At 43.8% G+C, this 13,872-nt stretch overlaps 1 protein-coding gene across 2 annotated transcripts; it reads right to left on the bottom strand.

Annotated features, from left to right (window-relative positions):
* Positions 1–525: 525 nt before the first annotated feature.
* Positions 526–13,855, bottom strand: dnajc5ga (DnaJ (Hsp40) homolog, subfamily C, member 5 gamma a). Of its 2 annotated transcripts, XM_062411156.1 has the most exons (7): positions 13,649–13,855; positions 7,675–7,802; positions 6,983–7,196; positions 6,671–6,827; positions 5,680–5,858; positions 5,001–5,044; positions 526–4,398 (listed from the first exon to the last, which is right to left on the bottom strand). In XM_062411156.1, exons 2-5 carry the CDS (start codon positions 7,791–7,793, stop codon positions 5,683–5,685), a joined length of 666 nt encoding a protein of 221 aa, XP_062267140.1. In that variant the 5' UTR covers positions 7,794–7,802; positions 13,649–13,855; the 3' UTR covers positions 526–4,398; positions 5,001–5,044; positions 5,680–5,682. The 2 variants fall into 2 exon arrangements, with proteins under 2 accessions (XP_062267140.1, XP_062267141.1); XM_062411157.1 differs by lacking the exon at positions 5,680–5,858 and having other exon boundaries at positions 13,649–13,854.
* Between the last annotated feature and the right edge of the window lie 17 nt (positions 13,856–13,872).

Consider the following 13,872-nt stretch of genomic DNA (forward strand, 5'->3'; position numbering starts at 1 on the left):
CAAAGGTTATTTGAATCAAAAAAAATTGGACTGAAACTGCACTGGGTTGCAGAGGCATAGATCATAATAAGAAAACACTGGAGCTCCTGAAGCTCTTTATTTACCAAATCATGTGTGTAAAGTATCCAACAACCAACAAAGTGTTTTCAGTTTAAAACTCAGTGTCCAATATCTATAGACTTGGCAAATATAATTACAGGCAGGTGGAACATATGAATCATAACCAGCTCCTGTATCTACAGGAAACTTCTATTGTGTAATAGACCTAACCCGATTCAAGCACTCTCTCTATACTTGTTTTTCTTGTATACAGACATGGTAAAGTCAATTTGTTGTAGCTCGGTATGTATTTTTTTCGTTATATTAACAGGTCTGCAACCATGCTCACCATTTACTGAACTATATCTTTATTTATAAATCATATTTATATTTGTTTATCTTTCTTCAGCCCTCTGTCCTCGTCTTTGCTTCACGTCCACGTTAGATCACCACAGTTTCCACAATCAAGTACAAAGACACAGGAAGTTATAAATCCCCGTTTTTTTAATTTGGTTGAATTTCATTAACTCATTTACAGATCTTCCACAGCCAAAAGAAAAACATAATGAAAACGTCACCTAAAATGATAAATGTCTTCCTCGTGCTGGTCGACTCATTTTTTTTCAATTTAATAGTTTCTTGACACTGAAGAAAAGAAAAGAACCTTCTTTTAGAAGATTGTACCACTGCACAACTTCCCAGCAGAGAGCGAAGAAGTTGAGGAAGAACGTTCGCTCCACGGTGGGTTGATGGTCGGCGTGACGCCCCCTGCTGGCTGGCTGCAGTATAGGTTATAAACCCTGCACGTCCTCCATGTTAGCAGATGGGACAAGACTACATAAATAAATGTTTCTCAGAGATAGTTTCTGTCATTGTACGTAGACTTCATCACACTGATGTTTGTTTAAGTGTTACTGATAATAATAAAGTTGGTTTTAATTTTCATCTGATACATAAACATGGTAAAACGTCAAGATTGACGGCTGACACAGACTCACACTTAGTCGTGAATAAGCGGTAGTTCGATACCGTGGCTCCAAAACCACTGTGCAAAAAACTGTGTTGTTCAATAGGAGGAAGAGGAGATGTGTTGTTTTATTATAGTCTGAGATACACACAGCAGTGACCGGGGGGGTGGAGTCATGGTAAATGGGTCCCGTCGATACGTATGCCCGACCAATCACAAGTCAGTCTCATCTGTCAATCACGACGTTTCACTCAGTTTTTTAAAGAATAAAATAACTAAATAACTCAAAACTGGTCAGAAACATGTCTGTGTGATAAGAACGACCTAAAATGACAGAAAACAACTTTGATAAAAATGTATTTAACGTGTTCTTTTGATGCTTGATGCATGTCCCATCAACCAACATAGAGGAGGCAGGATTAGGAGCTACGATGAAACCAAAGAGTTGATCATTAAGTTGACCTCCTGCTGACGTCAATGTTAGTGTTTTTAAATTGAAGTCATGGTAATTCTATGCAATATAAATACAAAGTAAAAATGCATGTACGCTGTTACAGACATTAATTCATACAAACTGTCTATAAACAAAAAGGAATTATTGTCATTAATTTTGCCGTTTCACGAGTTATTTACAACAATTAAAAAACAATAAATAACCAGTCTGCTTTCGCCTCATCGCTGTTAAACTGAAGTGAGTTAATTTGAGAAGATTTGAAGAAAATTCCAGACCTGAAATGTAACTAGACGCTCTCGTAATCAAACAGGTTTTTGGCTATTGATGGTACAAAAAATAAAATAAAATAATCATATGAAATAATGACCTTTAAGTTTGCAGACAGTTCCACAGAGAAATACAAGCTGATATGTCAAGGACTGAATAAAGAAACAGGTTTATGAGCAGGTTGTGATTCAAAGACATGAAACCAAGCTGCTCCTACGTGTGAGTCTAAGTTAGTTCACTGCAGTTCACCGGGCGCGAGTGAAGACTTTCAGCAGCCGAGAGACGAGCTTCACATTTACTAGACAGATGCACTGTGGACTTTATCACTGCAGGAATGAGAATGAAGGATTAACCTTAAAATCTCACCCGCCACTGTAAGAGGGAAATCATTTATTTTAAAACTGATAAAAAAAAAAAAGACCCAGAATCAACACAACGATGGCACGGCAGCAAGATGTGCGTCAGACGAGATGTTTTCAAAAAGCCTTTTCAAATAAGCCCAATTTTAAAAAGGGACCGTTTTGTGCCTCTTTTCTTTCTTCAAGAGAAAACGACTGATTCCACTCTGACGTCTGCACACCAAACGTTATGCTAAAGCTAGCAGCTGGCCAGCTAGCAGCATTCGTTAGATAGCAGGATTACGCTAATGTGGTTTGAGATTGGGTTCCTTCAGAAACTGAGTTCAGATTATGTGATTCAAGACAAGGTGCAGGACTTAATGCTTAAGGCCTGAAATTTGCAATATGATCGATAGCTTGCTCAGAGCTGCTCCAGAGCCAAGTGAATTAAACTCAGTGCAATCCAATCAGGAGACTAATGCCTCCTCAGTGAATCTGGGACCTGAGGTTACAGATAATCAAGTCACTTTAAAGTCTATTGTTTTCTTTTGTTCTGGGAGAAAAGAGGCAAAAAGACAGAAAGATAATGTGATGGCTTCAGACTCGCTTCACCTAAAAAGCTAATGACACAAGACTTTGACAAACAGAACTGTGGCTTCCAGAGCAAATGGCATCAGCCTCCACCCGACTGCTGAGGGGTCGGCTGGCTACAGGGCGCTGTTAGCTTTGGTCTACGAAACAAGGCTACATCCATGCTGCAACGTTTTCAATTGAAGGTGGAGTTTCACACGAGCTCCGCGTCAGTTTTAAATCACGCGTCATGTGACCACTGGCGTTGCTTCAACATCTTCTCTCCTCCACATGTAAACAGTTGTATCGTTGTCAAACACAGAATTTAACTACACAACGGGGTCAGTAACACTTGTAATGGATTCTCCATGTTGGGTTCTCCATTGGTGGCCGGGGGAGGTGGGGGGTGTCATGTGATAGAAGCCTGACGAATCTGAGAAAACAAACTCTGGAGTATTCTGGACGCCAGGAGTGTATTTAGTGCGTCAACAAACAAAAACCTAGTTGTGTGGATGTAGCCTTAGTCTGCAACAAAATAAGAGGAATAAAGTAGTGTAGTGACAAAACAGAATTAATTCAAAGTCGTTTCCATTTATATCTTGGACGCTTTGTTTTTCATGGTGTGGCATCTCTTATCGTCCACCTAAAGATATAGATTACGCTGGGGGGGGGTGTTATACTTGTTGAAGCCAAGGGTGGCACACAATGACATGTTGGCTGGTACAAGTGTGTGTTTGTATACAGGACGAAGTTTGTAACCAGAGTTTGTAAGGTGTGAGTCGGCAGCTCTTCCATGACCTGTGGTGGTCGGGTAATTCCAGTGCTGTACAGTTGGGGGCATGCATCCGGACAGAAATGCATGCACGGGGGGGGGGGGGGAATCTTGCATCTCCAGGTTTTGGCTCAGATGTTTTTAACACCACACAGAATCCGTGGGTGACGCAGCTGCAGTCACTTCTGCTGCGTCACATCTTCAGATTGAGTGAAACGTAGTCGTGACCTCGACCCTCAACTGTCCACGCCTCTTTTGAAACATCTTCTCAAACCATGAACCAACGGGCGTTAGAGGGCAGTGACGCAACACGTGACCGAAGTCGATTGTTCCTCGAGACGAGAGGAGGAGGAGGAAGAGGAGGAGGAGGAGATGTGCGGTTTCTGTTGCGCTGCTGGTCTCAGATGATTTGTACAATTTCATACAGGAGTTAATGGACCACTCGCCTTCGTGGCTTTTCTTTTTTTGAAGGGTAAAATAATTTAAGCAGAAGAAATGTAAAAAAAGAAGCTCCTGATTCTCCAGAACAGAGGGAGACTGGGAGCAGTGGGAGATGGAGACAAGTCCAGTCCTGCTCTGGATAGTTGTTAAATAAGGGGATCCACCATGTTGTTTTTTTTGGTCCCCTCATATTCCCATATTCCCACGAGAAGAGGACACGCCCACCCCAGGTTGGACTGTGGCGGGGGTGGGGGAAGGGTGATTATTAAAGAACGGACTGATGCCTGTTTTTTTTTACTAGTTGGCATGAAGATCGCAATGATTCCAGTTAGTGGTTTGATTTACATGGATACTCCTCCACAGTTCGAGTTCAGTGGAGGTGGGCTGAGAGCCTTCGAGGGCCCACATTGCAGTCGTGGTCCAGTGGGGGGAGGAGCTGGGTTATGGGGCGAGGGCTGGGATGGCTGGTGGCTCAGGGCTGGTCGATCTCTGGGTTTCTGGACGTCCGGCAGCAGTCGTATGTGGCAGGGTCGTAACGGGGCTCGGACGGCTGAAGAGAGAGAGAAACCAGATCAGAGTGAAACGGAGAAACAGGAACGCTCGGAATTTGAATCGTGGCAGGTTCAGTTGGAATAGCGTTAGGGTCTGTGGTAAAAAAAAAATATAAGGAACTTTGGTATTTTACTTACTCGCATCTTTATGTTTTTCCTCTACTGAATTATGCTTCCGGATAAGGGGATTTAAATTATGTAACAACACAGGTTCTATACAAGAAAGAGCTGCAGGCTGTTGTTCTGTTGTTTTTCAAGTGTTAAAAACTTTGCTGTTCAGGATGATATGCGTTTGATTCCTGGATCATTAAGAGGAGAATGTGAGTCTATTGATTAATATGTCTGACACCAGGGTCAATACAAATCGCACAATTCTCCACAGGCTACAGAGCTTCAAGCTGTTTTTGAGGAAGTAGAATTACAGTATATGTACAGAAATAAAGATCTGTGTGGAGTTTGTCCCTTAGTGGGTTTGTTTCAGCTTCCTCCCGAAGTCCAACAACATGCAGACTGGGGTTTGGCTAATTGGAGACTCTAAATTGACTGTGTAGGTGCTACTGGGAGAGCGGATGGATGTTTGTCTGGATAAACAGTTTCATACCCTTCTGCTTCTGCTCGTCGAGGCTCATCCACACCGTCACTTTCCTGCCGGAGGAGACGAGAACAAATGTCATTTCTACTTCATTCACAAAAATACAGACGAAAAGCAAAAACAACTCTAATCTCTAGATATCTTTAGAGCCAAAGAAACAAAACCATTAAACAGGTTTCATGCAGCCAAGTTGATGTTTTCAAAACGTTTGGCTGGGATTTGAATTAATTATTTAAAACAAACAAAATAAGGGGAAAATCCATTTTTCTAAATATAAATAACTATGTGCATCTGAAATATGACTGTTTTGTCTCAGTAGCTTCTTTAGTGTCTCCTCTCATTGAACAGATAAAACACACAAGTCGTTAGTACAAATAATTCCTTATAAATGTGTCAACAATACGACAAACAGGAAGTTACAACACATAATTCAGCCATGCTCATTCTGTGCAGAGCTCTTCGGGCACAACGTGACAACAGGACAGTGAGGACACATGCAGGCACGAGACGACTGCAGCAACATGGCGGTGCTGCGGTGAATATGCGTGACGGTGGTGACTGGACAACACGGGCGGTTTGTTATGGATGCGTGGGGAAGCTGAACAGTGCGGCCCGGCAACAGCTGACGCACAAGACAACACATGATGGAGGACAGGGCGACACACAAAGTGGAGGACGTGGCTCTTACGAGTCATTTCGACTCTGGTAAAGTCTCCCCGGGGTTTTCTGCCCCTGCTGGACCGGCCGAGGTCGGCGACTTGGGCTCGGCCGGCGGCATGGCCAGCGGCAGGGGAATGGGCTGACTCGGGCCGTCTGAGCTTTCTGGAGCCGGGTTAGATTTGGGCTGGCCTATGATTACTGTGTTACCTGTTGGGTTGGAGCATGAAGACAAGAAGCCTGCAGTGTGAGAGCATGTTACATTAAATAAGACAGAACAACATGCGCTGACGTCGGTTCACCTTTCAAATACATTTAACAATAATACACACACAACTAATGAATCCCCAACAATTGATGTATCAGCATTTAAGATAGATCGCAGATATGAAAACCTTTATTTTACAGAACACAAAGAATTCAACAATCCGACTGTTGGGAGTCTTTTGAAATCCACACAGGAGATGTGCTCACACCTTAAACCACCTTTTGGACACATTTTATTAGTGTGAGGCAACAACACAAGTCCTGATTGGTCCTAAGTCTAATACCAATGTTTTGATTTGTGTCTGAGCTGAAGAGATCTTTGGATTTCTGTTTTTGTTTCTCTGATTTCAGCCAGTGAATAACTTCCATGATCAGAGTTTAATCTGTTTAATCTCCTCGTACAACTGATTTATAATAAAACAAACACAATACAACTTTGTTCTCTTCACAAAGTGCAAAGTGTGTGGTTAACCAAAGTTAATGATTCATTTTACACAAAATATAGTCTATAGTTAAAGAATCTAAAACTTTCATGATGCATTATGGTTAATGGAGCGAGGGGAAGGTGCATTAACAGCTCTCAGGTTCACGGAGCTCATTTCCTGCCTGTTTGTATTCATGATAGATCGACTCCGTTAACAGAGGATCGTTAAGCTGTTGTCTAGTTCGATGTTTTATCGTCCTCCAAATGCACAGTCACTGATGAACAGTCAATCACAAGGAAAGTAGAGTCCAGCGTAACCCCCCCCTCTCACCTCCATCCTGCTCTGCTTTGATCTGGGCCTCCAGGTCCTCAGGGTCCACGTACTGGTAGTTGTCATCGTCATCGGGTGGTTTACACTTCCCACAGCAGAAACAGCAGCAGCAGCAACAGCAGCAGCAGGTGAACAGTGTAGTGCACAGAACCAGACCCTGCAGGAGCGAACACACACAGAGAGGAGCAAGGTTCAGCCTCGTGATCCAACACAACCGTCTGCACCTCCTCAGGAAACACACAGGCGACCATCAGAAGACACAATCATCTGTAGGATCATCTTGTGAAACCCACAGAGATGATGTGCACGTACCTTAAACCACCACTTGGACATAAGGAAGTAGTATTTGACGCTCTCCTCTCCAAACTGCTCGGACACATACAGGCCCATGGAGCCGTACTCGTCGTAAATCTTCCTCTTGGTCTCATCATTTAAAATAGAGTTGGCGTTGTTGATCTCCTTGAACTTATCCGCCGCCTCCGGGTTGTCCGGGTTCTTGTCCGGATGGTACTTCAGCGCTAGTTTTCTAACAGGACAGAAGGAGAAAAGAAATAATGAGACGACGTGTTGAAGGGTTAAAATCTGGTATATATTTCTTTAGTTTGTTAATTAATAACAAATAATTGGTCCTGTTTACTTGGGGAGAGGAATTAAATGAAATGTTGCTGGTTCCACCAACAGATCAAATTCAGATGAACAGAAAAAACAGAAAATTCAAGCTGAAATCATGACTTATGTCATATTTACAATATTTTATAGATGAAAAGGTTTCCTGTGAGTTTCTCGTCAGGGGGAGAAACTTACTCTGCAGTTGAACGACTTGTGGCCACTTATGAGACACATTCTCCAACACAACAAGGAACAAGATTATTCGAGTGAAGGATTAAGGAAATACCTGATGTAATAATTACGGTGCCATTACCCCGTCTACTCTGCACAAACTAATCCAGTCGACTGAGACGGCTTAAAAAGTTCAGTAATGCTTCACATTGCCGAGCGCTCACCTGTACGCTTTCTTGATGTCCTCAGCAGTCGCTCCTTTCTCCAGCCCTAGCACCTTGTACACACTCTCCCCGGCTGTGGACATCTTCCTCTGGGGACGGGAGGCGTTTGGTTCAGCCATGGCTCACCTCTGTCGATCAAGAACAATTAAAATGAACACTCTGCTCAGAATGATAAAACAGTTTGTGGAAACTTCCCACTGCTGCTGTTTGCTGAGGGAGAAGCCTGGAGCGCTCTATGTGGATTGTGAGTCATATGGTGCAGAGGTGAAGGTTGCAGAAGTTTAAGCTGCTTTCAGACTGAAGTGAAGACGGTTTCCTTGAGTTAAGGAGAAAAGTCCCTCCTCCTCCATGTTAGTGGAAGGCACCGACCAAACTACAAACACACACCCCGGGATATTTTAGCATCTTTTTGTGAAACAAGAAGAGTGGAGACGTGTCGTCCATCTTTGTTTATCCACTCAACAATGTAAGAAACACAGCCTACTTCCTATAACTCGCTCTTCTCCCAACAATTCAAATAAATGAATACAGTAAAACTTAAATGTTGATGTAGACTAACTGTTCTTCAAGTGAAGACAAATGATCATCTACTGGGTCCATCCCTCCTCCTGTTAACAAAGACCAGGATTAGGATGATATCGACAGAACAGCATCACAAGCAGGATTGTAATTGGCACAGAGCTTTACTCTCCACGGTGTTCAAGAGGAACCGATCCTCACTGGTGTGTCTGCTCCGCCCAGTAGACAAACCAGTGATGCTGCTGTCACACCTCATTCAAGTCTACATGATTCTTTCCTCTGAGCTGTCAGCAGCAGCGTCTCCTCCTGTGTTCTACACACATACAGATTACTGAGCTCTAACTACTGATCAGTCTGAAGATAAAATTCAAATTTCATTTCACAGAATGAACAAGAAAAGATGTGGATTTGTGTTCACATTTTATGTATAAAAATGTATTTTCTTAATTCAAACTCAGTATATCAGGGATATTAATATTTATTTCTAAAATTAATTACAGACAATATATCACTATTGCCAATTTTTTACTTCTTAACATCGGTAGAGGCAGCAGCCGCCAAAACTCCACATCAGCCGTGCTCTGGTTGTCAGTAACGTGTCACAGCGAACTCACTAATGTCCCACAGCCTTCAAAAAGGGTCTCACATCTACAATACACCCCTCTTTACTGAACAAACACACACACGTTCAGACTCTTATTCAGCCGCACAAATAACGCTGTGCGGGTCGCTGACCAAAGAAGATTACATTTTGCTGATCTCACAGATTCAAGTCCATGTCAGAGAGGGCCAGCTTCCCGGTCAGAGTCTGGCCAAACACTCACCCGCCCCTACCGGCTAAGCATGTATCCACAGATCTGTGTCGCTGTGTGACAAACAGAAGGTGATGGAGCGAGAGAGAAGACATGGGGGGGGTCGTACTATACAGGCTGTTCAGTCGACTGCAGCGAACCCAGAGCAAAACGCTCTTATTAAGCTTTTCTGTTTTACAAACAAGACAGATTTACCAAGGATTAAAAACTCACACTTATTACAAATAACACAGTGACCCAGCTTACACAGGAACTGAATACGGTTCTGTTATTTCACCAAAGCCTCTCGTCTTAGTTATGAAGTTATTAAGAGGAAAGAGCGGCTGTGGATGAGGGGGGGAGTGCCGTGCCCTGTCAGATAAAACACACCTTCCTTAGTTCCTTTCACTTTCGGTAACAAAGTTTATCGTTAAACATGGATGTATTTAACCAATAACTTGTCAATCTGAATTGTTTTGAACTAAAAGCTTCCAAAAGAAATCCTATTGGAGGAGAAAATCACACAAAGCTTCGACCAATATTCACAAAGAGTTCTTCTTCAGGCGACATCTTCAAACGGCTCGTTTTAAAATCAAGAGATCAGCTCAATATTTAATCATCAACTCAAAGTGCGAACCTCCCCCACACTGTGACAGCAAAGTGTTTCCGACACACAAACACAAGCGCTCCAACAATATCCGCTCTGTTCTTCACAGTCAAACACAAACAGTGCTTCGCTTTGTTCACAGCCAAACTTTTAATGAGCTAAGATTAGATCCCCATCCAGAGGGCGTCTTCCACAGGAAGTGATCATCAGCCTCACTTACTCAACGCTTTGGCTTTGAGGCATTTTACTGCTTTTAACGAAGAAAATCCCCTGAATCATAATTCAATGCACCAAAGCAGCTTTGCTTTTACAGCCGGTCAGCCGATTAGATCAGAGCCTGTTGTGAAAATAAAAATTAAGCTTCACACATGCCTTTGTAATTGCACCATATTATATTTAAAAGTTTAAAACTGACACAATGCACCTGTTTTCTTCTTAAAACAAATTTATAATATTGTCACTCGGGTCTCATCAGTGAGTTTTTTCCAAGGAATTATGCATTTTCAGACAAATAGATTTAAATTCATCACAGACATCACGGTGCCAGAAATGTTGTAATGTAACCTCTGTTGTGTTGATTAACACCAATACAACACTTTGATGGTGTAAAATCCATTTTATTAATTTAACCTAAAAGAATAAATCTGCAGATTAATTAATAATTATTAGCAGCAGCTCTGGCAGTGTCACTTCAGTCAAGCATCCATTAACTCCAGAGTATAATTTAAACTAAATGACATCATTTAAAGAACAGAGAGAAGCTTGTCAGGCTAGTGACTGGAATAAACGCTGCAAAGGGCAAATGAAAAAGGCCTTTTCTCTTTTTTCCTGAACGATGGAAGCGCTGCAGGCACAGATGGCGTGTCGGCTGAGGCCAAGAAGCAGATGTTAATACTTCACGCATCCTTGGAGCATCCTGCATAGTCTCCGTTCCACCGGGAAAGTGAAACCAGGCCCTTACACATCTGAGTCACTGTAAACCCTCGGAGACGCGGCACTGATCCCAGCGTCCCCCTGCAGCTCCCGATCGATCGAGTCTCCCTAAGCCAGCTCTATTAGGTTAATTAGCCAACTGCAGTCACTGCAGGTTTGACTTTTAAAAAAAAATATCTATAAACATGGTGCTTGTTTATCAAATGAACAGGAGCGATGGAATGATAATGATAGAAACACAACAGCAACACACACACGTTGGGACCCTGGTTCCCTGTGGTGGAAACGAAGGAGTTCAGCAAGGGTTCCTAGACCTGCTGGAAAGTTCCTGCTGTGAAAAGGCATCTACTGAGACATGTTTGTTATATCTGGTTGGTTAATATCATCATTGATATACAACTTGTGGTTTATTATGATGCAATATTACAGAACATCAAGCTCGAAATCACTGAGCAGCTTGTGATGATCCAAACTGGAAAAAATAAACAACAAAAATAAACATGAGTCATCGCACCGACTAAAAGACAAGATAAAAGAAAACACGGATTGAGCAGTTTCACCAAATCCCTTTTAAAAAGAGATTACAAAAACGTTATGAGTGTCCATTAATTTAAACCCGTACAAAATAATTCTATATCAATTTTAGCCGGTATAAAAATAAACGACACAAACACACTGGATTAATTACCAGCATCCAGGATTATTTTTAAATAGCTAATATTAGTAAAGAGAACAAAAGGTGAACTCTTCAAACGTCTTAGTCCTCTGCTCAAGAAAGATGTTTGACACAAAGTTTCTCTTTTCAAAACCACAAAGATTTGAGGATCGAGGCGACGACTCCCGTGAAACTTCTCATTCAGCGAGAACAACAGCTCTTAAGATCCTCAGTTCTGTTGCTCCTAAAATAGATTCTCTATAGATAAAAATAACATCAGCTTTCCAAGGTGTGTGTAACTGTGTATCTGCAGAACAACACAGACAAGCCAAAAGTTCCACACACACAACAAACCACACTAAACATCCTAGTTACAAGCAGACCAGTCTAATGTCCAGTCTCACAGCTCAAAGTCAGAAACTTCAAACAAACTCCATGTGTCAATCCACAAGATTCTGCTTCTTCCTCTTTTGTTTAACGATGTCTCAACTTCCTGCGAACGATTCAACAGTCTGAACAAAAAGCTTTTCAAACCGAAACCATGGTTCAGTTTGATCCAGACGCACAACACTCAGTTAGAAAGTTAGACACCAAACAAACAAACAAGCAGAACATCTACAGACTCAGATCTCTAAGAATCTGTGATTGTCTCTGCTCCACTTTCCAAACAGTCAAACTTCTCCATCGTGTCCACGACTGTTAAGAAGCATCTGTTTATTCTGAATACTAAACCACACACTGGAAAAAATAAAAACACATGCATGACAACAAAGACTTCAGTTACTTAGCACTGCCGCCGCCTGCAGCTACAAGAGAAAGGAAGTCACTCTAAATGGCGTGCAGGACCAGGGAGGTGGTCGATACGACACTGGACCTTCATTACGTGGGAATCAAACTGTGGCACGTAGAACAACTGCTGCTGCGTGGGAGTGCCGACCCGCTTCCGTTTTGAAGCCCCCAGCTTCGGCGTTTTGTTCAGCGCCATCTTGTTCTTTGAAACCATAAGTGACCATATAAGGAGGCGCGCAGGGGGAGGAGCCTGACTGAGAGTTGGAGGACACTGAGCGACCATCAGACTGGTTCATCCACCGGGGAGACAGCGAAGAGAAGGTCCACCTGTAAAGATGACGAGTTGGAGAGATACAAACAAAAACACGTGATTTACGCTGGAGGCTATTCCCACGTCCTGAACGCTGCCCCCCCCCCTTCACCTGAGCGACTCCTGCGAATGTCCTGAAGAGTCTGGACAAGATCGTCTCTAAAAACCTCTTAGATAGTCAACGTGTGGGTAAAACTACTCAACTCAAAGATCGGAGTACTTCCTCCAGCGCGACTTACAAAGCAGGTTTTAAGCAATGTCTCCTCATAAGAGGTAGGACATCTGAGGTTTGTGGTTAACCGGCACGTTTTTATCACCGGAAATATCTCACAACCACATCTGTTTGTGGGGGGGGGGGGGAAGAGAGCACATGTTGGGAGACACAATACTTGATTTGCATAATTAGGTCACTGGATGAACACAACCTCCCACGTGAACACGCTTTTTAAACGTGGGAGACATGATTTAAAAACTCTGTGTCCTCCACTGGTCCTGCAGCTCTGGACGTGTGTCCCTGGGCTGATGAGTCCTCGGGCATCACACCCTGGAGCTGGGGGGTGGGGGGGGGAAACACAGGCTGAGGCTCCGGGACGTCTGTCCGCTCCGGTGGAGGCGGAATGCCGCGTGACTGTCGCCTGTTCGTCCTTGCGGAGCTTTAATCCTCCGTTAATCTGCCTCCACAGGAGAAGCGGTTACTTTCGGTTTTAAAACCCGGTTCTTCACGCACCAACACGGCACCTGCCCCCCCCCATCAGTTCTGTCTCTTCTTCGCCTTTTCAGTCCTGAGGCTGCAGCTAGCTGTTAGCTCCCTGCTAGCTCCTCTGCCTGGACTGGTCTCCTCCAGCAGAACTTCAAGCATTCGTGTGTAAACATGTCAGTTGGCACTTGTGGCCCGTTACACGAAGAAGCGCCCGGCTACACACGGACATGCGAAGCCCCATTCACGAATTCGCCAGTTTCACTAATCACGCCTGTCTGTACGAGATAATCTCACGCAGAACTCTGCCCGAACATTCCAAACCACTAACCCGGCCACGCAGATCAATTCGGCGCAGGTTTCATACACGAACGATGCAACAGTCAATTGAACAAAAGGCGCAAATCCTAATTAAGAGTCGTTCTCATTGTCGCTGCCACCGCCCTGTGAATCTTAACTGTGAACGTCTAACATGGCGTTTGGACTTGAGTCCGAACCGAGCCGGGTTGCTGACGTTCCCCGGGACGGTCACACCCGTGGTACCGGTCGGAAATTAACGGCAAGACGAGAAGCGAGTCCACGTTAAATTTACGGAGTTGCGAATGGAGTCTGGCGAGCGTGACGGCTAGCTTAGCCGTGTGCTAGCTAATTGGGAAGTGTCGGAGTAGCTCACCTTGTGCTAACTGGTCGCGGTGTATCTCGCCGGAAGGTTAACTGGACCATAGAGGCATCCGGTCCACTGGTCTGAACTCCGGGTCGAAGGCTCGGGAACGCGTTGAAATTAGCCCGGGTGTGGAGAGGTGGTGGCCCGGTGCTGCTGCTGCTGCGGGCGCCCGGTCTCTTCTTCTTCTTCCTCTTCTTCCTCCTTCCAGGAATCAACTGACGACGCGGTGCTTT

Source organism: Platichthys flesus, chromosome 18, assembly GCF_949316205.1.
Source record: "Platichthys flesus chromosome 18, fPlaFle2.1, whole genome shotgun sequence".
Lineage (NCBI taxonomy): Eukaryota > Metazoa > Chordata > Actinopteri > Pleuronectiformes > Pleuronectidae > Platichthys > Platichthys flesus.

What these genes read in the sequence shown, in the direction of transcription:
- dnajc5ga (XM_062411156.1), bottom strand. Translation starts at nt 7,793, where the DNA reads ATGGCTGAACCAAACGCCTCCCGTCCCCAGAGGAAGATGTCCACAGCC. An exon ending in TGTCCAAGTGGTGGTTTAAG is followed by an intron (nt 6,828 to 6,982) that starts GTACGTGCACAT and finishes TCGCTCCTGCAG; the next exon opens with GGTCTGGTTCTGTGCACTAC. An exon ending in CAAAGCAGAGCAGGATGGAG is followed by an intron (nt 5,859 to 6,670) that starts GTGAGAGGGGGG and finishes CCAACCCAACAG; the next exon opens with GTAACACAGTAATCATAGGC.